We start from the raw sequence: 26,702 nt of genomic DNA, 5'->3' as shown, positions 1-26,702 counted from the left end.
AGGTTTGGTGGAGCAGAGTCCCTGAACTGATTCTAGGTGTGAATAAGACGTGTGAGTGCGATTGCCTTTGTTATCGTATGACAGAGCTGGTTTTTGTTTCTCTGCTTCTTGAGTAATGTGCTAATGTGCGTTGATGTGTTCAGCTCAAGCTCTGTGCATGTTTAATATCTTGAAACAAAAGCAAATTTTAACGATTATTTATCGTCATCTGTGGACAAAATTTCTTTACTATATCACAGACGTTCGTACTGACACAACCCACATCCTAAGGATCGAGAGAATACTTCAATCATTTTAAAGGCTGTGAGAGCGTGCCTGATATCTCTCCTGGTTTGATGATTATTCACGACTGTGTTTTCTTGTCCTTGGTAAAAAATTAAAAAAGAAGTGCATTCTTCACAAAATCATTTCCAAACAATTTCACAGCTTCTCGTTCTTTGTCTTAAATTTCTCATGCAGACTGTTGGTAAAACACTTAGCGCGACATAACTTATTAAAAACTGCAGGTTTTTGCACCGTATGCATGTAAAATCAGGCAAAGCTAACATGAAACAGAAAGGTGTGATAAATCTAAAAGCTATCAGCAAAAAAAATCCAATTATTTTTCAGGAAAAAAAAAATGTTTGCACTAAACTTCAATTGTTGACGTGAACAAGGCCACAGAAGCAATCACAGGAACGTGCTTTCTAAGAGAAACATATTAAATCTCAGTAAGTCCAGAAGGGTTTTTATTTCTCTTGGGTTTTGTTCTTGGCATTGACTGTTTCAGAAACAAGTGGCCCTTATCAGGCACTGAGCAGCGAGAGATACCTGTGACAGCCGACATGTTTGAGGCCCAAGTGCTTAATCTCTGGTCTCTGCTCCGGAGCAGTGAGACACATCACTAGAGCAAGGAGGGAGTGACTGCGTGCATCTCAAACCAGCTGACACAAGAAATGGAAATGGAAAAAAAACACCCTGCATGAGCTCGAGAGCACTCCTCTAATCGTATCAAAGACTTCTACAAACAAACATGGGTGAACTGTGATTGATGGGAGCGCAGTTAATAGGTCTCCCAATCCAACGCTGTGAGAGAAAGGAGGGTGCCAGAGACCAGAGATCAATAGCAACTCGGAAGCATGTTAGGGGATCATACTGAATCAGATTGATGACAGCTGGTGGTGATGCATTTGGCAATCTAATTTTAACACAAAGTAACTCAGTGATAGTGCTGCCACAAAACTGAACTCAATCCTTGCGGGCCAACAGCATCACAGCTGTAGAGAGACACCGACTCGTGCTGCAGGTGGAGGTAGGGGCAGCAGCACTGTTTTATCTTGGATTTTCAATTCGTGCTCCGTGCCATTAAAGTGCATTAAATTATTCACACTTTGTGGCAATCTCGCAAATATTTTAGTCCCAAAAAGCTCTTTCGGTGGAGTGCAGAGCTTGGACATACACGCCAAACCGACAGGGAAAAAATCTGACTTGTACATGTCCTAAATGCAGGCCCACAATTTTTACCGGCTGCACATTTGATGTAGCCACTCACGGCTTTGCACACAGGCGTGAAAACGACGCCAATAATTTCCTTTTCTATCCTCCATCTAACTGGATTGAAGTATAGTGTGCTCTGCCAGGGAAGGCAGCCACAACACAGACAGGGCATAGACATTCATTGTAGAAAGGCTTAATTTGTGTATATGCATGTGCTTCTCCGAGTGCTGGCATGTTGGTGTGTGTGTGTTTGCCTTTGCTGAGCTCGTACGCTAATCAAGAAACCATAAATAGCGGGTGCCCTATGTAAATGTCTCACACTGTGCACTGTCCTGGATCGTCACTAAAGATCATTTAATTCTCCGTATTCATTAATGGCTATGCTACAGGTCTTTAAGGCAATGGGTTGTGAAAATGACTGAAAAACAAATCAGGCAAAAGACAAAATATCATCTGGTTAGCCGTTTCTGCATAAGCATTTTATGTTTTAAGCCATAAAGGAGAAATATGGATTATTGCAGAGGTATAAAATGAAACACCTCAGTGGTTCAATATTTCTTAATTACTCTATGTGCCAATTTCTCTTTTAAGAAGGACACAGCGCAGCATCACCAACTGGCCTTAGGTTTGTCTGCTGAATGAAGCTTGTGGATGAATCCCTCCCCTGTTCTGGTTTTCTGAGCCAAGTCTGCATGATGGGGCCCTGAGCCTTCGGCCTGTGCCAGGTGGCAGCTGGGAGAGAGAGTCCCCGGCCAGGCCTCAGCAGCCCTCTCTCTGGTCCTCTGGCCGCCACCGCTGCCACTCGCCGAGCTCGACACCAACTCTACTGACCTACAGATTGGTCGGGAGTACTGGTGTTGACCCTTTTTCCAGATTTCTTTTTCTGTGTGTGAAATAAATTCTTTGTGCAGAACATTTTTTTAAGACACGGTGAAGCGCTGTTCTTCGGTCTATTCCAGAGTCGTCACGAAAGTAGGATCCAAACTTGATACCGACACCCGGAAAATATTCAGTACTATTTTCAAAACCATGAAAGTTAATCAGCCTTTCTAAAAATAATGATTATAATAATACTGGTCTGAGTAAATGTATTCATCTACAGCCATTTGTCCTGGTTCGGCACTGATGGAGCTGCTAAGATAACCTGCCACTGTTTCTGTCTAGTGGTCAGCTGAGTAGCTTCAACGCTAGCATCGTAATGCTAGCTCATTGATTAAACAGATGGCTGAAACAGCCATCGCGTAACTGGCATGTACCACCCAGGTTAACATTTATTACAACTGTTCAATATTTTGGTGCAGTTGAAACGGGAGCTTTACCGACCTCGTGTTGCTGCACCACTCTTCACGTGTTCAGCTGCTAGTGAGGGGAGGGGCTGCTCACCTGCCTGCATGCAGCAGTGATGTGAGAAGAAATGTTGTTTTTTATTTTAACTTTAAAAAAATGTCAAGGCTTCCACACAACTGTGTTAAGTAACTCTAAAGAAACTGTCTGACGCTTGTTTAACTTTTACTAAAACATTGAACTGACTCAGAGAAAAGCTATTAAGTTAACCAGCACTAAAAGAAAATGAAATATCACTATTGTTGGTTTTAAATATTCCTCTTTAGTGTACTCATCAAACAAATAAATTTTTTAAGATTACTTGAGTCATGTCTGGTATTTCAATGAAATACTGAGTTTTTGTAAGTCAATTCAATACCTCTTTGTTTAGTAATTTCAAGATTTTAGAGTAAAACAGTGAAATTCACAGGAGTTCTCTCACCTCTTTCCACTCAGTCATTTAATTCTGAGTTATTTTAATCTTTGGCTCTTTTCTCCTTCTCCTCACTCCCATCCAATCACAGCAGATGGCCCCGCCCCTCCCTGAGCCTGGTTCTGCCGGAGGTTTCTTCCTGTTAAAAGGGAGTTTTTCCTTCCCACTGTCCAAAGTGCTTGCTCATAGGGGGTCGTCTGATTGCTGGGGTTTCTATGTATTATTGTAGGTCTTTACCTCACAAAATTAGACATTTTTTGCACTAAATTGAGTTACTCAACACAGTTGGATAGAACTACTTGACTTTTTCAGTAAATCCAAATCAATTTTTCAGTTCAGTTTTTAATTGAAATAATATAAATGACACTAATATATTAAAGAAAACATAATTTGTTCAGTAATTCGGTGCTGTTACAAATGAATTTCATATCTGATAATAATTTGTCATTTTAGAATAGATATAATATTTCAGTCTAATTTTTTTTTTGACAAACCTACTCTGTACATGCTTTCATGTATCCACAGTACTAAAAGATACTAAATTTTTTTAATTTTGGTATCGAAACATACTGTAAATAGCAGTTCTGGTGACATGCTGACTCTGTTAATGTCTGATATGGTATTAACATGAAAAAGAAGTATTCTCTGCCCAGGTACAGTGATAAATCAAATCGTAAATCTTGTTGAAGCCGTTTGTTAACCAGGAGATCATATTATTAATTATTCATATTACAAGTTAATAATTCAGAAAAGATTGTACCACAAATATGCCAACATCTGTAACCAACAGGACATAGCTCTCCATACATGGTGAATGCTCTCGTCTGTAAGACCTCAAACATCCAAAAAATAAAATAGTTCAACATCATCTTAAATAGTTTGTAATACTAAGAACATTTTCTGTATCAATTTGTCATTTCTGGATACATGTGTGCAATATATAGCTGTTAGCTAACAGCATGCCAATAGTGAATCCGAGAGCGTTGTTTTTATCTAAACACAAATCAGTAACAATAATATCAGCCTGTCAAGTGTCGGGTTGAGCTAGTGATGCTGACGGGTCTTTCCTCCGTCATATTTGAGCAGCGCTCCACATACATCCTCTGTAGTGAAAGGTCCCAGTTATATCTCAGCACTGAGGGAAAGGTTTGTCTCATGCACTCGTTTTTTCATGCATTTTGCCAAATGATGTCAAACGAACAAAGCACGCCGTGGTTCCTGTAGGCCCGTGTAGACATAATGGAGGAACTCGATGATGGCAACAGTATGATTTACAGCGTAAGAATCCACCGCTGCTGCATTGAACGTCTGTACATGCTGAGCACACAATTGTATCTCCTCAGGGTGCTGCCTCCATCCAGCTAGCTGTTCACCCTTTCAAACTGACAGACATACTTTTAGCCTGCGATGGAGGCACTTTTCACCCCTTAGGATACCTCAAGAAAGACGTTTGCTTAACTCAGACCTTGAGCTCCACACTCAGCTGCATACTAACTCTAACCTTTACTATACAGCTGGTCAAAGCTACACATCCCTGTTTCATTGTTCATTTTAGCAGATGGTCTCATTGGTGCATAGATTTTTTTTCCATGTTAAAAGTACATTACCTCACCCTTACATTTCATTTTATGATGTGTTCTATCGTGTCTGTCACCTACTGATGACCTCATACTTAACTCGACTTATGAGAGCAGCAGCGTATCCCACTACTGCTCATATGAGCCCTACTTTCATTAGCATATTTGGCAATAAAGCAGTAATGCTTTCCTGCATTAATAATTCATTCAGAAGTTTTTTATAAGAGGAACCATATCTGTATACAGCTGAGTTAAGTTCTTAGATTCAACGCCAGCATCAGGGGATTTCTCTAAAGACAAACTTGCTGATTCAATATTCACCTTTTAAATTATGTAACATTTTGGAAAAATCTAATATCAAACCCCATGCCACCCACATAATTAAGTCTTCCCAGAACATTAACCAAAACAGATCATGTGGGTCAGAAATCTAGCTCCTCCTCCCATTGATAATCAATGCTACAAGTCAATTTACAGCCAGTGGCTTCCACAACCTGAGCCCACTGCATTACTTATTCAATTGTAGCCCATTAAGACTGTGAGAGCTGATATTAAAGGTGACACGAGCAAAAATCTAACAGCTTCCTTCAATAACTGTGTTCCATACGAGGCGTGCGGGGCCGGATCACTGAATTCGACTGTAGCTCGAGGCCATGCTTCACCTCTGCCCTGAGATAGATGTAAGAGCTCAATGACAGCAGCACTTAGCTCACATCACCAGATAGATGTGTCAGCTGTTTCAATGTCTTTACATAGCTCATAAAAGACTGAATGCCACCCTGCAAAAGTGCAGTCTAAGCACTTGCCTGAAACAAACCTCAGAAATCCTGCCACGACTATGATGTTTAGAGGACTTCTGGGAGGAAAAAGAAAATACAGAGGTTTCGAAGAAGTGCTCATATATACCTGCATCTGACCTTCCGCAGACGTAACGAGCTGACAGGCTTTTTCTGACAACTTGTCTGGTTTTCTAGCCAAGACAAACTTATGAAGCAATACTTAACAAAAAGCACCTGAAGCACAACTCATGGATGCCAACAACAGCAGCAGCCAGTAACCACTTCACAAATGTCTCCTGGCTAACAGAGCGCAGGCTAATGCATTCGACGGCACACTGCGTCTGTGTTTATGTTTTTACCAGTATGATTTCTTAAATCATCAGAGCAGTCAGGTGATTGCAAGTTATTTCAGTCCTTAAGATCCCCGCTTGCTGAGCTGCACGCTTTTGCTGCCTTGTCAAAACAGGATGTGGACAGAAAATTGAGCTACAAAGGAGCCCTCGCAGCTGGAGGCCTCTTCTAGTGTTAATGGTTTCCAGAAAAAGACGTAAAGCAGCTATGAAAACAGAATTTGGTCCAACCTTTGAAGGTCACCTGCTAGTCTCTATCTAATATTTCTCCCCTAAAAACAACACCCTGATCTTCATATAACACCAGCTTCCAGAACGCCAACGAGAACATGGAACATGTCTGTTTATTTTGTTTGTTTGTTTAAAGGTGCTAAAACCAAGTGATTTACATAATATCCATTTATAAAGTCCACTCACAGTTTACTGTGTCCTAGCTGTCTGTTGAATGAGTAAGGGTACAAAGGCGACATTAAGCAGGGCGGACATTTTTCAAACAGTTCCTGTAACCCTACATTATTTAACCCTCGGCTTCCTGTCACAGTCGCTCCTGCCGCTACAGCCAAATCAGCCCCTTCAGGTTGGCCTCCGTCATTTCTGCTTCTGAGATGTGTTGCTATCCTCGCCACGTGTACCTGTCTGCCCACCTTCATGTGTGAATGTACAATATTAAACTGTTCCCTCCTGCAAGGTTGCTTTTTGCACTCATGTTCTCCTCCCCGCCTGTTTTTGTTAGCACGGTTACAGATAAAGTTTGTACATCACACTTTCAGTCTCAAGTTTATTTTTGTGAACTCTGGAATTGCTAATCAGTCCTGGAGCCTTCCTCCGGTTTGTGCCTGAGCAGGAGCAGATTCCTGAGGTTACTGATATGTTTGTGTGGTTTAGCAAATGGCCTCTGCATAATCCTGCGAGGTCTAGCAGAGCAGTTCGAAACGAGTCGTGCAATTCGACGTGAAAACGTTTCGGTAACAACTGCAGGTAGCAGTGCTTACATCAGCCTCCTCTTTTGGCGCTCTTGCCGTACGCGGTCCTCTTTGGCAGACTTTCTTGTGCCTTCTCGTACCTTAACCATCTCAGCTGAGCTGTCATGATCGTGGTGCTAATACTGGCCACTTCTGCCTGCTTCAGCACTTCAGAGTCAGGAACTTTGTCTCATCATCTTAAGCCCACGATGCTCCCTGAGAGTCACCTCAGGCAGTGGAGGTGAAAACAGTTCAGCATTTTGGAGTGATGACTATCAGTCTCACATGCATACAGAAAAGATGAGAGGAGCTTTACAGGCTTTCAGCTTCGTTTCTGAGTCATTCGCTGTTCGTATCGACCCGTCAGCCTGACAAAAGCTGCGCCTGCCTGCACAGTTGATGCAGCACGCTGTGGCTTTAACAGTTCAGTAGAATTAGAGTCATTAAACACTAAAAGTTAAAAAGTAAGAAATATACTGAAGCATAAGTTTGTATATTCATAGTTGCAGCAATATTTTAAAATGTACAAGAAGGAAGAAAATTTTTTCTGAATAAATAAAAATATATTACAATGATTTAATAATGAGAACATACTTAAAAGGATGCCGAAGACATGCTTTTGTTTCTCAAATGGTCCAAAAATGTTAGAATTATCTTGCATTTCTTACAGTGTGCCCTTCAGCACTATATTCATCCTGGTCACACGTTTTATGTCTTTATTGTCCAATGATGAGTGTTTAGACAGTAACATTTCAGGAGCTCACAACTGAGAAAATCTACAAAGTCCTTATCTCTGCTGGCCAACGAGCTGCACATAATGCAGACGCTGAATGACTTCTCCCTCATCGTGATTCTGGTGCTTGCCTTTGCACACACACACACACACGGGCACTTACATACACTTCTGCGATGGTATCTGGCTATCTCACTTAATTAGCCTCTAAAGGCAGCCTCCCTCGTATTAGTGGATGTGCCTTGCACTATACTATCGTCTCTTAAATAGGGTATACGTTACAAACAACCTTGAGCTGTTTGCGGCTGGTGATGCTTATCTGGCGCTGAGGTCAGTGCATGGCATCCAGGTTTTTGGGTTTTTTTTAGACAGGTAGTGCTGCGGTGTGTCCAAATTTCCAAGCCTGTCCTTTTGTTAGATGAGCAGCGTACTGCCACACCAGCCGATCAGGTCAGTCTGCTCAATGTTAGATGGGCGCGAGCGATAAAAGGGGAAAAACAAGGTGGAAGCATTTCAAAGAGCCCGTGCCATTGCAGGAATGATTCTGGAAATGCCTTTTATTCATGCAGAGAAAACCACGGGCTCACTACTTGGCATTCAAAGTAACAACGCTGCTACCACAAAGCAAATTAATTTCAGACTAATTAGGATAAAAACCAGCTTTGGTGTTGAAAGAAAAATGAAACGCTATTATCATTACCGTCCATTTAGACACAGCTACAAGAGCTCCCATTTATCCTGGGTACAAATGGAGCAGGACAGCACACAGAGATACAGGGTCCAACTTTCCAACTTGGATTCTCTGAAAGTAAATTTGGAACCTTTGTGTCTATGAGTCCGCCCCATCCTATCTGCTGTCCTTCTAAATACTGTTATAGCAGCTCGATGAGCCATTATGATACCTGTTTTTACTCTGATTCAAGCCACACCTCCACCACCACCCTCACAGAGCAGGAGGCAGAGAAAGGTAGCTGGTTTTTTGTTGGTTTTGGTGATTTACAGTGATTGGAAGGCAGGCTCATGAGTCTCCTTCGTGAAGGTCTCACAACAAGCAAAGCAGCCCTGACAAAGATGTGTCTGCTGGGGAACAGAAAGTGGGAGAACTATGAAGCAATCATGTCCACTGACAACAAATCGATGGGCATGCAAACATGTTCCTTACAACTGCATGTTACACTTACCACAGTTTGTCTTTGGGGGACGATTAATGCAATCAGCCCCTGACTCAACATGTAAGTACTGAAATGGGAGTTTTGAAAGGTTCACAGTAAAAGTTGATGTTTGACTATAAGGATAACTACTTCAGTTCAATCCAGTTTTATTTTATACTGTAAGGTAGACCCTACAATAATACATGCAAACTACTAAATCACAAATATTTTGTGTAATTAAAAAGATAACCTCCTTTGGGTTTTCAGAAATTCTCCGTCCTTGCATACTCTTAATAAATTCCTGTCTATGAATGCAGCTGTTTAAAAAATAGCACGAGCCTAATATGCGCTTTAACTCGATAAAATCCTGGCAGTGCCTGCTCGGTGAAGCTTCGTTCCTCTCGGGGATCCTGCTCTGTGACTCGGATTTTTAGATTTCCCCGAGCCTGTGTGGCGGAATTCAGATTCACCTAAAATGATTCCCGACATTACCCGAGCACGGAGCCACTGCGCCGCGCGTCCGCACGGCACAGGTATACCGGAGAGACAGCACGCACTCCGGCACCGGGCTCGGCTCTGGTCACCTGCTGCATTGGAGGATAGCACTGCTACGCACCTGCAGTCAGAGCCGCCGAGTCTATCCCGGTATATCCACGGGAACGTTCCTGAAAATGCCCACGCGGGAAAGCGGTGCAACACACACGCTCGGGGGGGTCACCGCACAGGTGGTATCGTTATTTGTGGTCCAACAGCTGGGGGGGCATTACAGTGAAACATCCTCAATTACAACACACAGAGACGAGCGGACTTAGTGAGGTATGCCACCGACCATCAACTCTCCATCGTTCAGAAACACATTCACATCCAGCTGCTGCTGCCCGTCACGGCGCCCACACTGCACTAAAGGCGGCCCGCGCTGCCAAGTTTCAACGGACTGCGCATTCCCGGCGGCCCGGTGGCTCCTTACCTTTCTCCTCGTCCGACACCGTCGAGGGCTCGGCGCACGGAAATAATCCCGAGAACAGGGCAAGAAAGGCGAGTAGAAAAAACTCCGACATGTTTTCGGAGAGCGGGCTGTAAAGAGCCACGGTGCTTCTCCTGCTCCTGCTCCGGGTCCGGGTCCAGTCTCCCCCTCCACCACCACCCGGTTGTCGAGCGCCGTTATTCGGTGATGTCCAGCGGAACCAGTGCGCAGAACAGTGCAGCGCTCCTCCGGCTCCTCCACAAACGCACACCGCCGCTTTTCAGAGCGAACAGACGCACCGGAGACGGCAGGAGAGAGGAGAGGACAGGAGAGGCGGGGTGGGAGAGCAGGAGGATAAGGAATGAGTACGTTTCCTGTCTTTTCTCAGTGATTAAATGCCGTCAAGGTGGCGCAGCTCGCCTGAAATTAATCAAATCCGTTCGCTGTGCAGTCAGTGGAGTGGGTGGGTGTCAGCCTGAGGTCCAGGGGTGCAGAGGGGGTCCTTAAAAAGAAGAAAAAGTCAGAGGATGTAGGATGAGATGTGAGCAATCTCGTCAGACCAGTGACTTCACTGCAAATACAGAGTTATGCAAAAGCACATCCAGGGGGAAAAAGGTGCATGACTAAGAAGAAATAAGAGCCTTTCTCAGGTGAAGCATCCAGAGTGACTGCACAGACACAGCTAAAACAAAAAGCACTGAAGAGACCACTGCAGTGAGGTGTTGTTTAGCATAGATCCAAAGCACAGGCACCTCGTTACTGTATATCACAGTGATTCAGGACTTACTCCGGCTTAATGTCAGAACGGAACTCTCTGCTGGTCCTCGAATTTGGGACCAATGTGATGCATGTTAACAGGAATGTGTGACATATTCCAGGCATGCATGGAGACTGATGCTTAGTAAAAGCAAGGCCGTGTGAAGAATAGCTACCAAACTTTCTGTGTTCATGTGATTTTATGTGTTCTTTGTTTTTCACAATGAACTGACCGAACCTCTATTAGGTCAGACACTGCAGTCTCCCACACCTATCCTGTCCTCTCTCCTCAACACGTCGGGATGTTACGCCTCGGGAGTGAGAACGGGCTCCTCTCCTTGTATTCAGGCTGACAGGCTAATGATGGAAATTTTGGGGGAAGTTTGTTTCAACTCTAAAGTATGCAAATGTGCAGGTAGTTCTTATTTTAGCTCCTACAAGGTTAGGAAGTCCCAAAGAGCAATACCCGTTTTCAAAATCTTTATTTGTTCTCCTTTCAAGTTTCTCTAGAATTAAAAAATAATAATAATGAAAGAGATGCAATGAACAGGAAAACTGCAGTGTGTGAACTACAGTAGGTCGAACCGCTCCAGTCTTTGCTGAAAGAAGCTGGTGATAATAAGCTTGAGAGGATAGCTGTATGTTTTTTAAATATCTTTTAGATTTGTTCATGAGACTAAATGTTGAGTGAGGAGGTGATTTTATCCACCTTGCTGCTGTCTGCTGGTACACTGGCAGGAGTCGCAGAATTTCTGCTCCTGTTGTTTGGTATGGATGCTGCATCTGAGCTGACTGTGGGGGATTTCAGAGGAGCGGGGTGGTGTGGCATCGTGGAGAAGTGGTGGTGGGAGAAAGAAAGACCACTGAATGAAGCACAAATCAGGACAAACCCAGAATCAGGTGCAAAGGTGGCACTATTTTACTGAAGGAGTACAGGAAGTTTATTTAGTTGTAGGCGGTGAGAATATATCAGCAGTGGGTACACATATTGTACTCATAGGTACTTCATTGTAGTGTGCCTAAGCTTTAACAGAAGCAGATGCAGCAACTGATCCTTTTAACACTGAGCTCAGTAACTTTCTTGGAAAAAATCATGTTAAAAGCATTATTCGCATGAGCCGACGTGGACATAAGTCTTCAAAGTGCTCGGAGAAATCTGGCTGTGTAAGTAAGAGCTTGGTGAAGAGCGTCCACACAGCACAGCCTGATCACGAGATACTGTAGTGCAGCCACAACGCCTCACTGTGTAATATTCATTCATTTACTGCATGTTGTGTAACACTGTGAGGAGCATGCACTGTTCACAGGTAACAGTTCCAATGCTAATCAGTAAAGGCTAGTGCTAACGAAGCCTAGCTCGTGACTAGGGATGGGCACCGGTATCCGGTGCCATGATGGCACCGGTTCTGACATAAACGGTAGTAACCAGACCGAAAAGCAGCGCACATTTCGGTGCTTTTTTTCTGTGCTTTTTTTTCCTGAATGTCACACACTTTGGATTCTAGCCAATCATTTTACCTTTGCAAGCGTAGTAGGCGGGCCCAGGTACGTAGGTTCTTTTAGAGCAGAGCTACAGATTAAAAACGCCCAAGGCGAAGCGGTCAAAAGTCTGGCTGTACTTCACAGCAAAATATGCAAACTCAGCAGCAACAAGTGCTTTAAGCTGATACTGTGATACTGTCAAAGGAGGTAACACCTCAAATCTGATGAAACACCTGGCGACGCATAGCGTTTTTTTTAAAAGCCGAGAAATGCGCCGTATTTGATAGCTTGCTGCGAGACCTCACACCGAGCACATCTACTGCGGGTGTGGTGCCTGTTATCGGACCGGAGTTAGCAACATCCCCCAAAAACCCGAAGAGGAGAGTCCTGGCCCCTAGCCCTGCCAGTGTAGCAGAAATGATGATGATGATGATGCAGCAGCAGCCGTTCTTCTCTGCGTGAGGAGCTTAATGTTGTTCGTGTGTAATTTACGTTGAGTAGGCTAACCACGTGATTACATTAATGCATGTAAGGTGAACTAGCAAACATCATCATAGCTACATGCGGCTGTCTTCTTGTTTGATGGCAGATACTCCCTTCACCCTGGCCAAAAAGGCTAAAATGACCAAAGAAAAAGTGGAAAACAGTTAAACATGAGAGGTTTTTGGACAAAGTTTGTGTTTTTTCCATTGTTTAAGCACTGCTTCCAGCCAAGAGTGATGCCATATATGCCCCATAGCTGCAGAAAAGGCTAACATTGTTATCTTTTTACAAAAAAACAGCTGAACATGAGAGGTTTTTGGACAAAGTTTGTGTTCTCCATTCTTTAAGCACCGGTTCGAGCACTGTTTAAGCACCGGCAGCGTTTCAAAAGTACCGGTTTGGTACTGGTATCGGATAAAACCTAAACGATACCCATCCCTACTCGTGACCCAACGCAGACAGAAAAAGTGCAAAGCTGTCTCCACATTTTCTCTTATTCCAAATGCAAGTTACATCAAAACATATTTTTATTCACTCAGTCATCCCGTCACACTGCTAAAAATCCAGCGTGATAATAAATGGTTGCATTACTAACATTAATGTGAAACAGTCACACTGCTAGCACTGCACAGTTTTCCAAACAGAGAGAAACACACGGATGAATAATTGTGGAAGATTTTTGTTTACTTCCATTTCTGAGAGCACTGCATCGTTCTTTCGGAATCGCAGCGGTGACATTTTGACTGAGCGGCTTCAACTTTTTCTGATGGCTATAAAGTGCTCTACTTGTGCTCTGAATGATTCATATGCGCCAACACTACAGCTGTGTTAGCTGGGAATATGCTGTACTTACCTGCCTCTTCATCTCACCTTTACCCTTAATTAGAAAGAGTCAACCATCTCTGCACAATCACACGAGCTTTAATGTAATGCCATTGTGGCAAATTTGAGACAAAGGAGGTACGCGCCTGTCGACAGGAGTAATGCTCAGTGTGGTCCAGCAGGCTTGGCTCGAGTGCAGATGTGTCAGAGGGGATCGAGAGCTCATGGCAGTTGCACTACTGAATGGCAGAGGCCGGGGCAGCCTAGTAGGCCACTCATGCATAGCGTGTCACTCGCTTGCAGTACAGGTCCTGACATAGAGCACTGGATGGAGCCTGTCCGCCTGTCACAAGTACACACAGACATGCAGCTACATAGTCGCACAGCCTGCAGCCCGCGTGACATTGGGGTCGTGCATCTGTGTGAAGTGACACACTGTGGGCTGTTTTGCCCTTGGAACTCCTCTCACTGACTGTCGTGAGTGATGGCACTGACGCTCGCCATGCCAGATCTCAGGCTGCGTTCAGCAGCACTTAGTGACTCTTGTTCTGGATGCCAGTGCCATTCTCCAAAATTAGCAGCCACTTTGACCCCGTTATAGTTGCAGGTTCAATACCAGGCTAATATCGCTGCCATTGTGGTTTTTACCTCAGCTCATACCGTCGGCGTCCTCCCAACCGCAAGATTCGGCTCAGAAGTCAAAAGCGATTTTAGAGAATGAGGAGATCAGATGACAAATCTGTAACGACAGGCGTTTTGTTTCCTCTGACAGTTATTAGTCGGAAAAGCAGGAAATGCACTGAACGGAGGTCGGTTCTGTCTTGTTGTGGAGGGTGAATGCAGTCTTCTGCCAGGATACACAGGTGCTCCCCGGGGTCTCGGTGCTTGTTAATCAAGCAGTGGGATGACAGGCCATTGTGCAGCATGAATCACAGCACTCTCATCATGCTGAAAATGACTTGCATTTTTTCTGGAAAGGTAAATGTGAATTGCACTTTTGTTGCACTCGGGGCAGTCAGTCTGTGATCGCACACCTTTGTCATATGTGTGTTTCAGTGGGATATACCACCATCCGACTGAGTCTCAGTCACAGTCAGTTAGCCATAACTCAATCAATAGCATGCACTTGTTTTTCCTGCACCAAATACGGGCGCTTGTTCCTTTGCTAAACGGCCTGCTGTTCAGCAGCAAATGTTAATGTGAGCCAACGTGTTATTGCATACAAGCTAACTGTCCCTCTATGCAATTTCATGCACATCTTCGGGGTGGGGGGGCAACATCATACGTTTAATTCTCACAAATCCAAAGTTGCTGTGATGCCATTTCCTGGTGTTGCACTAAGCTGTTTGTGGAGCAGTTTCAACAAAGCAATTTCAAGTTAATTCCCTTTGTGTGAGAACTGAAAAACGGCTCCTGCAATCTGTATTCATTCACGAGTGAAGGAGAAACCACGGCCCTGTAAGACGAGGATGGTGGGGCATGGGAGCTGTTTCGAAAATACTCCTGTTTTTGGTTTTTTTTCCTTTGGCTTATTATTAGATTTTGTTTAAATTTATTTTTGAAATTATACCAACACACTTTATCAACCTCAAGGGAAAACAAACAAGCAGACACATGCTCACACACATTTAAAGATGCTCTGTTTTCCACGGCAGGCAGCGCACCGATGTCTAACTTACTACTGCCATCTAGGGATACACAGGAGTCCTATTTGAACGCTGCCACATTTGTGCGTCTCGCTCAGCACAGTGGATAATTTATTTTAGAACTTTATGATTACTGACTAAAAAGAAAAAGCACACTCATTGTTGGCCTATATATAAATAAAAATAGAAATAAAACCTCCCATCATTTAAAAAAAAAGAAAGGCCTTCACTGTCGACCAATTGTTTTTGCAAAAATGCCCGAGTGCTGTCTGTGTGTGACAGTGAAGTCTGTCTCCTTCGCATTATTTTCAGCTGGTTCCCAGTGGACGGCAGGGTTGGAGGAGCCACAACACAGACAGAGCAGCTCGCCATCTCTCTCTTCACACAGCTGGAACCCACTCCTACTGAATAATGAACTCAATCTCAGCCTTGCCTCGAGGGGGGGCCTGAGAACCACCCTCAGCTTAGCAGAAGGCTTTGTAGCCCATGTGCACGTGCACACAGAGACGTGCACACGCCTGCACATTCTTACTGTCACTCTCTCCTTCCACAAGTAGCTGTGTGCAAACTGCTCCACTGATTGGCAGCAGAGCAGAAAAAAACAGAGGGGAGTGCAGAGTCGGAAGACATCGAAGGATTGTGATGGAGGAGGAAGATAGGGAGGCGGTAGGAAGGAGGTCGCGGTGTGTGCGTCTGCGTGAGCTGGAGGAGTACAATAGCAGTTTCCGAGCGGTTCGACCCCCGTACCTCTGAGGGTTCGCGTCAAGTGTTGCTACTGAGGAACGGGAAGATGGATCGGAAAAGGAGGGGCAGCAGTTGTGTGTTGCTGAGGACATAAGGGGCGAGATGAAAGAGACAGCCGCTGGATACCGAGCTAATGAATGGCCACGCTTCCCATCGCTGATTGAGATTTAAGAGGTGTGGGTAGGTAGAGCTGAAGGGGGTCAGCAGCAGTGGTGAGTCAGCCGACCTTTCAAAAAGCCCTTCACCTCAACAGCCTCCACGCAGAGCCCATTAACCGCAGAAATATGGCAGCTTCTGATTAGATCCGCCATAATTACCGAAGACGTTAATGAAATTTGTGGGCCGGTGCTCGTAGTATCTCAAAAAACAGAACGCACAACTTCAAAAAACACTGCTAGAGTGGCAATCTGTTCAGCGAGCATGAACATACACAGTCTGTTTGCTTGGCTCTGATAGTTCCTCTAAGTGTCCTGTGCTTGCTTGTTTTAATTTTTTTAACTTGGTGTGCAGCCATCCAGTGTCTCTAACTCATAGTGACAGATCCACTTCATGGTGCTTCTTTGCACAAGCTGCGGCGACAGGCCAACAGACGTGTACACACACACACACACACACACACACACACACACACACACACACACACACACACACACACACACACACACACATCTCCTCAGCAACATCTAAATAGGTAATTATCTGACTTGTAAGATGGGTGAGGTGGCAGCCAGTATGCTCCACGTGATGAGCCTAAAACGAAAGCCTCTACTCAGCAAAGGAATATTAATTGCCTTTTCCAAGTCAACAGGCAGAACAGAGAAGACAGCGCCAGAGGGAGGGAGGGAGGGAGTTGCCTATCAACAAGCAGTGACTACCAACTTCCCAGCAAGGTTACTGAATAGCATCATTGTTGTCGTCTCCTTGTCGAAGGGAACAGCACACCGATAATGTTGGCAGCCACGTCCCATGTCTGCTTTAAGGTTGCTTTGTGTGCGTCGTACCTGTGAAGACGTGACATATTTGTACTGCTCTGAAGGTAAGAGGAAAAAGAACACAAAAATAACACGGAGAATAAGGCAGAGAGAAAATCTGCAGGTTTTTAATGGCGAGAGGAAATAATCCATTATCCTGCAGGTTTTTATCATACCTGTGTGAAGGGTCAGAAATTGGTTTCCTGTGATCAGCCTGGAAAATCAAATACAGCAGTGATCTGGATGGAAATTCCCACTACAAAGCTCCCAGGTGCTGACAGCCTCTTAATGAAGAATATTAGTGGTGCAGCAGGAACAGTGTCTTCTTTTTTGGGTTGGGGCTCATTGATATGCACCGTGGTTCTGTGCTGATAATTGCCTGCTGAGCTCCAGATCAATTCTGTAATTTGCTATCAAAACTCCATGATGTCATGTCTGTGCAGTCTTATCAGACGACCAGGAAAAAGAAAATGAAAAGCTGCAATAAAAAGGCAGATGGAAACTACAAAAAGCAGAGAGCAAACAAAACCAATCAACCTAGAAATGAGGACGTGAAACAGTTTGACCTCACAGTTTGCACAGACTGGAGCTGTCATAAGAACATATGAGCCAAAATGCTTCTGTCGTAATATTCATGTACAATCCAGTTACAAAATAAAGGAAACACGGTGTCTTTGTAAGGTGTAGAGCCAGCGCATGGCCCGATGGGATCAAACACCATTTGTTCACGAGCTATTCCTTCATTAACGCTTTGATGCTGGTGCTGTAGCGTGATGGTTAACACGGTGGTGTCAAATCTCCCACGGGTGATCAGCTGAGTTCATATCTCGCTGCCACGAAGGCCACGGCATATGCCTCGCATCATTTTCATGCACATCCAACCATTTTGTCAGCCTTGTACCCAATCGCAGCTCTGATGGCATTGTCATCCTGAAATAGACCCCTCCTTCCCATCAGCACTGCAATGTGAATCCAAAGCATGGCAGCAAAATGCCACCCACACCGAGCAGAGATCACTGTAGCCCCAGGCTCCAGGTTTCCTATTTCTCCCCTTCTCCACACAAGTACAGCAGAAGCCTGAATGGTCCCGGCGCACTGTGAGATTGCAGTTTGCTTCACGCGTGGAGTCGGACTGAGTTTAGCTGTTTTTGCATAAAGTAATTAATTTACATCTTCTCACTAGTACATGCCCGTGCTACAGTTCGGCCAGTGATATTAGTCGACTGTTGCGTGGTTGCCAGGTTGATGTCACGATATACAGAAAGAAGATTTTGTGAATGTAAATGAAGTGTTGTAGATACATAAATGCTAGAAACGGCTCATTTTAACCCATCTGCCGCTGGTTGCTAGGCAACATGACGACTTCCTGAAATCTGCTATGGATAAGAACCATCAAGGGCCTAAGATGAAGATGGCAGCTCGTGTAGGAGTTCATGGGCAAAGACTAATACAAAGAATGAAAACAGAATGTAAATACAGTTTTTACAACAAGATGGCAAAATAATAGACAATAATAAATAACATGAAACAAGCTGAGGAGGAGAGAGCTTTGTTTTTGGACCAAAAGTGCTCCTACTGTAGCTCACTTCTGAATTATAGCTGTTGGGTTTTGGCACTTTGGTAGGGGTCCAGCAATTACATGGACAGCTGCTTAATTCAAGAGAATGAATTACAGGTGGTGACTTTCATGTCTCAGAGAGTATGCATATTTTTTTCAAATATGTGACCGGAGAAAGAAAATGTGAAAGACGTCTGTGCTAAAATTGCTCTGCAATAATCTCTGCAGTCATTTTGTCACTGCAGACACATTTATTTTGTCATAATGACGTACTTAATCCATCGTTTGTAAAAGATCATTGAGATACTGCAGTTTTATGTCCACATTCCAAACTAAATAAGGAAATGCTTCTGTACATGAGAATTTTTAAAGGCGGAAAAATCAAAAGCTGTTACTAATGACAAAAACAACTGCTGCAGCTTATTGAGGGTTTCAGCACATTGAGCCATGAGAGTGTGGAAATGGGCCAACATACACTGACCTTAAAGCTGAAGCAGCAAAATGAATTCATAGACTGTTAGTTTGACTATTTACTCCTGTGGTCACATCGGTGAAAAGAGCCAATGGACACGCTTACCTTATCAGACTGCAGCCTCATACAGTAAACAAGTATGTGCACAGCATCGGTGTCCTTTACAGTCCACTGTACAAATCTGCTTGTAAGTCCAACATCGATCTTAATGTAACAATAAATAAATAAAGTCAAATATTTCAATCCTTTTTAATTTATGATTTTGTGACAGTGCGTGGAAGCAGACTGTGAGCGACGAGGTGGACCCAAGCGCAGACACGAGAGGACAGATCGTAATCTTAACATTTATTAAAGGACAAAGGCAAAACTAGACACTAACTGAAACTGGGTGAACTAAGGCTGAACATAAAAACCCTGAACGTGGACACCTGACAAGAAAAACCTGAACCGTGGAGACTGAAGACACGAGCATAGCAGTACAGCAGACGATCGGACGAGGGATGAAAACGCACACAGGAGGCGATGAGGGGAAGTGGAAACAGCTGATTAGAATAAACATAATGACGCCACAGGGGAAGTGAAACTAAACACAATGAACATGGGACACCAGACCTCTTCAAAATAAAACAGGAAACACAACGGGACGCAGACATGACACGAGCGTGACAACATAGGACACGCACACATGCAACATGACAGGTTAAGACACGCAGACCCAACATGATGAACCAACAACAGAGACTGAAACACAGGGTGATGACACAAAGGGATCTAAGAAACACTGAACTAGAACGGCTGAAAATTAGCCGTTAAAATTAACTTAAACATAAACCATCCAAATATAAGACAACTCAAAACGCTGGGTCACATGACCCAGGATTGTGACAGGTTTTCACTGGCACTGATTATTGTACATGTTTAAAGATAGTTTGCATTCAGGGGAAGTTACACAGAGGTTATAAAAGTTAGCTTGTACGATGCACAACGCCTTCAAGCGCTATCGTTCCCAAAAGGTTTCTGTTCATCTGGACGTGACGTTTCATCACTCATCCAAGTGACTTCTTCAGTCTCAGCTGACTGCAGACACTGAAAACGCCACGTCCAGATGAACAGATTCCACCTTTTGGGATTTACTTACCTGGATGATTGAGCGTGCATCAACACAGGCTATAGTGTTATTCTTTCTGTGTTATTATTATTTTTTGTATTGGTCTTCTTCTTCTTGGGGCTTCTTGGCAGCAGTGCGTGAGGACTCTTGTATTTGCTCCTACGATGGCACATTTGGCGTGCTCTGCTCAAAACAGAGACTAGCAGACAGCTGCTCCCAGTGTTGCCAGCTACCTTCAACAGAAATATTAAAAATGCATTCTGGCTGGAGACTCTACTGTATTTTAATGCAGTCGTATTCCCAATTAAACTGTAGTCATTTACTTTATGGTTTCTTTTATCAGGCAGAAGAACTCTTTGAAGGGCTACAAACCATATTAAGTAGCAGTCACATCCTAGCCATTTGAAAGCTGCAGCTAAAATCCATATTTTAAATATATTTATTTATATTTCAATATATATATCATAAAATCCGTATAATATCCAATATGTGTTGGTCCCCGTTTTGTGGCAAAACATCCCTGACCCATAAAGACACACACATCTCACAGAGGCTTGGAGCCAGGTCAACTCCTCAGACTGTCGCTGTCTTCCTCAAACCATTTCTGAACCATTTTTACTTTGTGTCAGCGCCCATTATCCTGCTGAAAGAGGCCACAGTACCTTTTTCCATCAATGGGTGTACATGATCTGCAACAGTGCTTAGGTAGATGGTACTTGTCAAAGTAACATCCACATGGATGGCAGGACCCAAGGTTTCAACCCAAGGTTGTGGGAGTCATCTGTCCGTTTTCTGTCACTTATCTGGGGTTTGGGTCATCAGGGCAGAGACTTACAAAAACGATGCTCATGCTGCACTGGCCACAAATTATTCTGGGAAGCACTGGGACATTCCTAAAGTAGCCAATGGAAATCTTCGCAGCATGGCCTGGGTCTGTCCTGGGGCCTCCTCCTTTCCCAAGGAAGACATGCCCAAACCACCTAACCTACGAGGCATCCAGGAGGGATTGTAGCCAGATGCCCGTACCACCTCAGCTGCTCTTTTTGATGTGGAGGAGTAGTGGCTCTGCCACGTGCATAAAAACGAGTGCTCCTGATCTCTGGCTGTCTTCCATGGCGCATCACCCAGCAGATGGTCGTCCCTTCATGATGCTGTTTCTGCCAGGGGTTTCCCTCCAAGTGCTTTCTTTATAAATAAAGTAAAATTAAACTGGATTTTATGTTTTTCCTGTTACTAGTCGATAGTCCTACATTTGTACTACAATTGGCTTAATGTGGTGTTTCTCATTTATTACTATTACTCTTGGTATTTTATGCAGTTCTTTGGTGCAGAGAGGTTTAATTCAAGCATTTAAATAGTTTCTTGTTTCACAGAAGTTTGGACTCGAGGAAACGTGTAACTCAGCCTGCAATCTGGAGTTGGATTACATTGTTGCTATCAGTCAGAACGCCTGTACAGACAAGGACCATCTGCTTCATGAATATCATGTGAAGCTTGAACAACAGTCAGAAGCACTCTTGAGGAGGAATATGATCACCATGTGGCATCAGCAGCGGCTGGTTTGTACCTCAGTAACTTTATCTGTCGATGACTGCTTCCAGCTTCCAGCTTGACCATCAACGCTTTCAGTAGCTGTCTCATTTTGTCTTCTCTTTCTCTTGTTTATCTTGCATGACTTCTGTTGATAGCATTTATAGGAGCTGACAGATTGCGGTTGTGGCTTGCCGCCTCGCCTAATGGCCTACTATGATTGATGGATAGCTGGAAAACAAAAGTCGGCCATGTCTGGCATTCGCTCCACATTCTCACTGGTGATTTTCACCCTTTATGCAGAATTAACTCCACTTTGGACATGGCTGATGCTTCATAAATAGAGTAAGGGTAGCTCTATTTCCTTTCCCCGAATGCAACATCATGGAGTTTTTTATCTAACAGTTTTATCGTTAAAATGTGCTCACAGGAAGTACAAATCAAGCACCATCCATATGTGTTTTTCCTCTTTATAGTTCTCCTCCATCTACAGCACTGAGGTCAGACTAACCAGTCGTGACGAGTGCAGTTGGCACTAAACAACTGCTCTTGAGAAAATGTTTGTCAGCTGTGGTGAAGCTGTGCACGCAAAAAGAGCAAGTTCACAAAATAACTTTTATTATCACCGTAATTTTATTCACAACAGTGACCCATCTGTACAGAACAATAATACTGTTCTGCAAACAAATCGTACAATTAGTTCTTTTTCACTGGTGCAGAAATATTGTGTACACAGTAAAAACACTGTCATATCTTAATGAAGAAAAATGTCTCTTGATATAAATGCACAGACTGTATGCAATGATCATGGCACATTTCATCCTTTATTAGAAGTCCTTTTTTGAAAAACTGCAGCTTTTTCTTGGATGTCTTAACAACTGCAGACTCCAACTAACAGGAAAATCTCCAGAAAGCTTCCAGTAACATTTAATTGCACTTCAGCAGCTACAACTTAGTGTGACAGGTCTTTCAAGCTCCGCACATCACTTTTATGATACGTTTGCATGTATCAGAAATGACTGCTGGACTGCAAGTTACATTAAAAAATAGCAACTACAACACTTACTGTATTTTGCCACTGTGTGAAAAAACAGCACTGAATCATATTTTAGAGATGCAGGTTTGTACTCTATTACATAACTTTTACTCTCTTTCCAAGAGCCCTTTTCTTTTTTCTAACACACACACACACACACACACACACACACACACACACACACACACACACACACACACACACACACACACACACACACACACCATGATATTTTCCTTACCATTTCCTTACAAGTCATTAAATTGTATGTATAATTTTATAATCACACAGAAACTCCAGCCTTTGTGTTTTGCTTCGTCCTGTTTGTTTGTTAAGATATCCTGCAGTGTGATGTTTCTGTTTTCACTACAAAAATGGAGAAAACGTTTCCACACAAACGTTGCTGTGGAAATGTTTTCATAATGACACTCATGTTACCGTGAATATTACAGACATATTATTCAGTCACGGCCATGGAAGTGGACACTGATACTGCGAAGAGATTTATTATTGCTACTATTATTATTGTTGTTATTAATAATAATAAACAATAAATGAGTTGTGTGTGTCCTATAGTGATGGTGATCAACCGAATAAATAAAACAACAGGTTTGTTTATTTGATTCTTTTCTATCTATTATTTGTATTTTCAGTGACAGATTTGCACTGGCAGGGCGAGATGATGCTTTTATTCCCAAATCTGTGGAGTGATTTCCTGCAGTTCTATACAGACGATTCTTTTCAGCTTCGTCTTGCTTTATCTCCCATTTTCAAATGCTCCAGGTGTTGGATTGAGGTCAGTGAATACCTGCCAGGTCATAATTTTTTTCTTCTTCAAATTGAATTTTGGCGTGTGCTTGTTTGGGATGAGCGACATTTTAGAAAATTCTGCTCTTTCAAAGCTTCACTTTTATTCCGTTCTCGTCCAGCATTAATATCACTCATGTCATCTCCTTTACTTCTGTTGCACTTTCATATGAACACGCTTCTACATTGTAGCTAGTGTAGGTTGGGCCTGATTGTCACTATTTTATTTTTGATTGTTTTGGCCAAATGTGTTGCCAGTTTGCATCCATTTTCATCCATGTTACTTTGTAAGTTTTGTGTAATTTCTGAGCAATAATTTTGTTTCTAGATCTCTTTCAGGGTTGACTTAATGCAGGGTCCTTTCCACATTTTGAGCAATCACTGAGAGAGCTGTTTCTACACGTCAGAAGCACTTATCCATCCACAAAAGGTGACTTATGCATGCAGCAGAGGACAGCCACTGTGCTCTCACAATTGATTTATTCAGGTATCACCATCACTGCATTCATTTGAGATATCCCAGGCCCAAGCTGAGAACACTATGGCATTAATAGGTTGTTGTATTATTGTATTCATGCAATAAATATTTTAGGAATTACATATATTCATACACTATAATGCCAAAAGTATTCGCTCATCCACCCAAGTCATTGAATGCAGGTGTTCACTAACATGGCCACAGGTGTATAAACTCAGGGACTTAGGTATGCAGACTGCTTCTACAAACATTTGTGAAAGAGTGGGTCGCTCTCAGGAGCTCAGTGAATTCCAGCGTGCTCCCGTTAGGTCAGGCCTCGAGGGCCGGTGTCCGGCAGGTTGTGGATCTCACCCTGGGTCAACACACCTGAATCAAATGATGACTTCATTACCAGGCCTCTGGAGAACTTCAAGACATGTTGAGGAGGTCATTTAGCCATTTAAATCAGCTGTGCTGGATCAACATCTAAAACCTGCAGGACTCTGGCCCTCGAGGCCTGGAGTTCCCCCACCCCTGCGTTAGAGGATGTCACCTCCATCTGGCAATCCCATGGACGAGTCTGGGTTTGGTGGTTGGCAGGGGAACGGTACTTGTCTGACTGCACTGTGCCAAGTGTAAAGTTTGGTGGAGGGAGGATAATGGTGTGGGGTGTTTTTCAGGAGTTGTGCTCGGGTACCTAAAAGGAAATCTTCATGCTTCAGGAGAGCAAGACTTTTTGGACAATTTCACGCTCCCAACTGTGTGGGAACAGTTATAGATGGTCCCTTCCTGTTCCAACAGGCAGAGCAGTGCTCAGGGCAGGTGCAGAAACACATGGAGGACTTCAATGGCCTGCACAGAGTCTTGACCACAGTTTAAATTGAAATTTGTATTTTTTGTACAAAATTACATTCTCGCCTTCAGACATGCTTAATTTCAAGCTCTCAGTTTTGGAGGTACTGATTCACTATTATAATCCCGATCATCTTAAAATGTTAATTATTCTAGATTTAGATATTTGTACCGGTGCTGGTGTTTAATAAGTAAACATTCTAACACGTAAAGGTAACACTAGGACGCAGAGATTTCTTTTATGCTCGCACTCCTTCAGATATCCAGCAAGTTTGCACTTTGGCGTCTGTGACAGAGGCAGATATTCAGAGCGAGGTTTTCCTGCAAAGAAAGTCATGGTGGTCAGAATCTGCAGGGTACGTTTGCCATGCATGGGTCAAAAGCGCCACTGTCAGCAATGTCACGGTTCTAGGTGTTTCGAATTCCCAGCTAATATATTTGGGATTTTATTGTATAAAGATTTTACTGATAATCTGTTTGCACTTTTTTATCAGTTACTTTTTATTCTGGAGTTTTTGGTTGTCTATTACTTTTTCTAAGGTTGGTGTCTTTTGGAGTATTTCATATTTCGATGGTGTTTTCTTTCATGTCTTGTTTGGGGTTCTCCTTCCTATCTGTCTTCATTACTTTAAACTGTGTTTCATTCATTTCATGTTTCTTTCCTTTTGGCTCTCGGAGGAGGCGGACGCACTTTTTCTCCTCTCCCTTATCTTCCCTGCTTAGTTCTTATGTCCTTGTCTAGTCTCGTGTTTTTTTTATTATTACTTTCCCTGGAACACTCTCACAGTCTGTTTCTAAAACCTAAAGAGAATTATGGATTTGATCAACTGGTCTCTGAATGCTATTGACACCCTTTTCTCAACGAGAAGTCTGGGCTCAGGAGAGCCTGAGTGCCCTGGAGGGACTTTCCCTGCCGGATACACGATGGACGGGTGGCAGGAATGGAGGGTCGTGTGCCTGGCGGGACTGTCGATCGAGGACGCTGAAGATATCTACCTATTCGGAACCATGATAACAGGGTTCTTGCTGATCGGAGCTGGCTTGGCCCTGGCTTATCGGAGAATTAAGACAGCAGAACCGGCTGTTCAAACCCCCCCAAGGCTGCCCGCTGGGATCGAAACGATGGGACGAGGCGCGGCTTCTCAGAAAGGGCTCGAAAGCAGAACGGTTAAGACCTTGGAGACGCTTACAGCTGCTGTGAATACTCAGAATAAGACCTCTGAGCGTATATTGGGATACATCAAGGAGAGGCCTGCTCAGAATAACACCTTTGAGCGAAAGTTAGATTACATCTTGGAACAGCTGACTGCAGTCGAGAGTTCTCAGAATCGGCTCTCTGAGCAAAATAATGACAAGACCATGGAACGCAAGTTTGATAACATCATGGGAAGCTCGCGGTTCTCCAACGGGAGATTGAGAGACCAGTGTCGGAGTTTTAAAGAACAGCTTTGAAATTCTCATGAGTTGTTGCAAAAGACAAATCACCATCATAATGCTGCTAGCCCTTCGGTGCCAGCTGTGGGCTCGAGGCTGGAGCCGAACAACAACACCCTGATAACGACTGTGTTGAGTCTGTTCCTTCCCATTCCCTGCAAGGCCACCTGGGTTGGCTGGAAGACTGTTTACTTAGCCTGGCAGGGCGAAGGACACTGTCTCAGCTGAACTATGGACACACACACACATACTGATACTGATAAGCACTCACTGACACATCACCCTCCCTACCCCGGATCCAACGCCACCTCCAACGCCACCTCCCCTCCGATGTGGACATCGGGTCAGCTGGAGGCGCAGTCGAAGATTGCAGCGGTCCCAGATCAGCTGTACACACTGGAACACTTCCCCATGTTGCTGTCTGTGTTTATTGTGCTGTGGTGTGTTGATATCTGTGCATTCCTGTATTACCTGACCTGTCTCCCCAATGTGATGTTTGTGTTGTATGTACGGTCGGCAAGGTCTGTCATCTCGGTTGTGGGCAAAAGACCTGCAACTGACAAATAAAGGCTATCTCATCATCTCATCTCATCTAATCCCAAATCAGTCCTCAGTGTATAGGAAGTCCCAGTTTCCTTTTGTGCTTCTTTGACAAAGCCTTATGTTCCTGTGCTGTGCATCCTTGTTCTCTTTGGGTTTTGTTGGGCTTTTGCCCAAATATGAGCCTAACTTTTGTTATTTAAGTCCGTTTTCACTCCCATGCTTCATTATGCAACAATGCAGCTAGTTCTTGATC

General features: G+C 43.7%; 1 protein-coding gene across 2 annotated transcripts in view; it reads right to left on the bottom strand.

Moving 5' to 3' along the window:
• lrp1bb (low density lipoprotein receptor-related protein 1Bb) overlaps positions 1-10,107 on the bottom strand; it is a 262,406-nt gene extending 252,299 nt beyond the window's left edge. For both annotated transcript variants that reach the window (XM_076875387.1, XM_076875388.1), the window contains exon 1: positions 9,752-10,107. In XM_076875387.1, the coding sequence (XP_076731502.1) occupies positions 9,752-9,842 (91 nt within the window). In that variant the 5' untranslated portion in view covers positions 9,843-10,107. The remainder of the gene's footprint in view (positions 1-9,751) is intronic.
• Positions 10,108-26,702: the final 16,595 nt, after the last annotated feature.

Source organism: Maylandia zebra, linkage group LG16, assembly GCF_041146795.1.
Source record: "Maylandia zebra isolate NMK-2024a linkage group LG16, Mzebra_GT3a, whole genome shotgun sequence".
NCBI classification, from domain to species: domain Eukaryota; kingdom Metazoa; phylum Chordata; class Actinopteri; order Cichliformes; family Cichlidae; genus Maylandia; species Maylandia zebra.
Note: the sequence above shows the minus strand (reverse complement) of the source record. Positions and strands in the feature narration are given on the sequence as shown.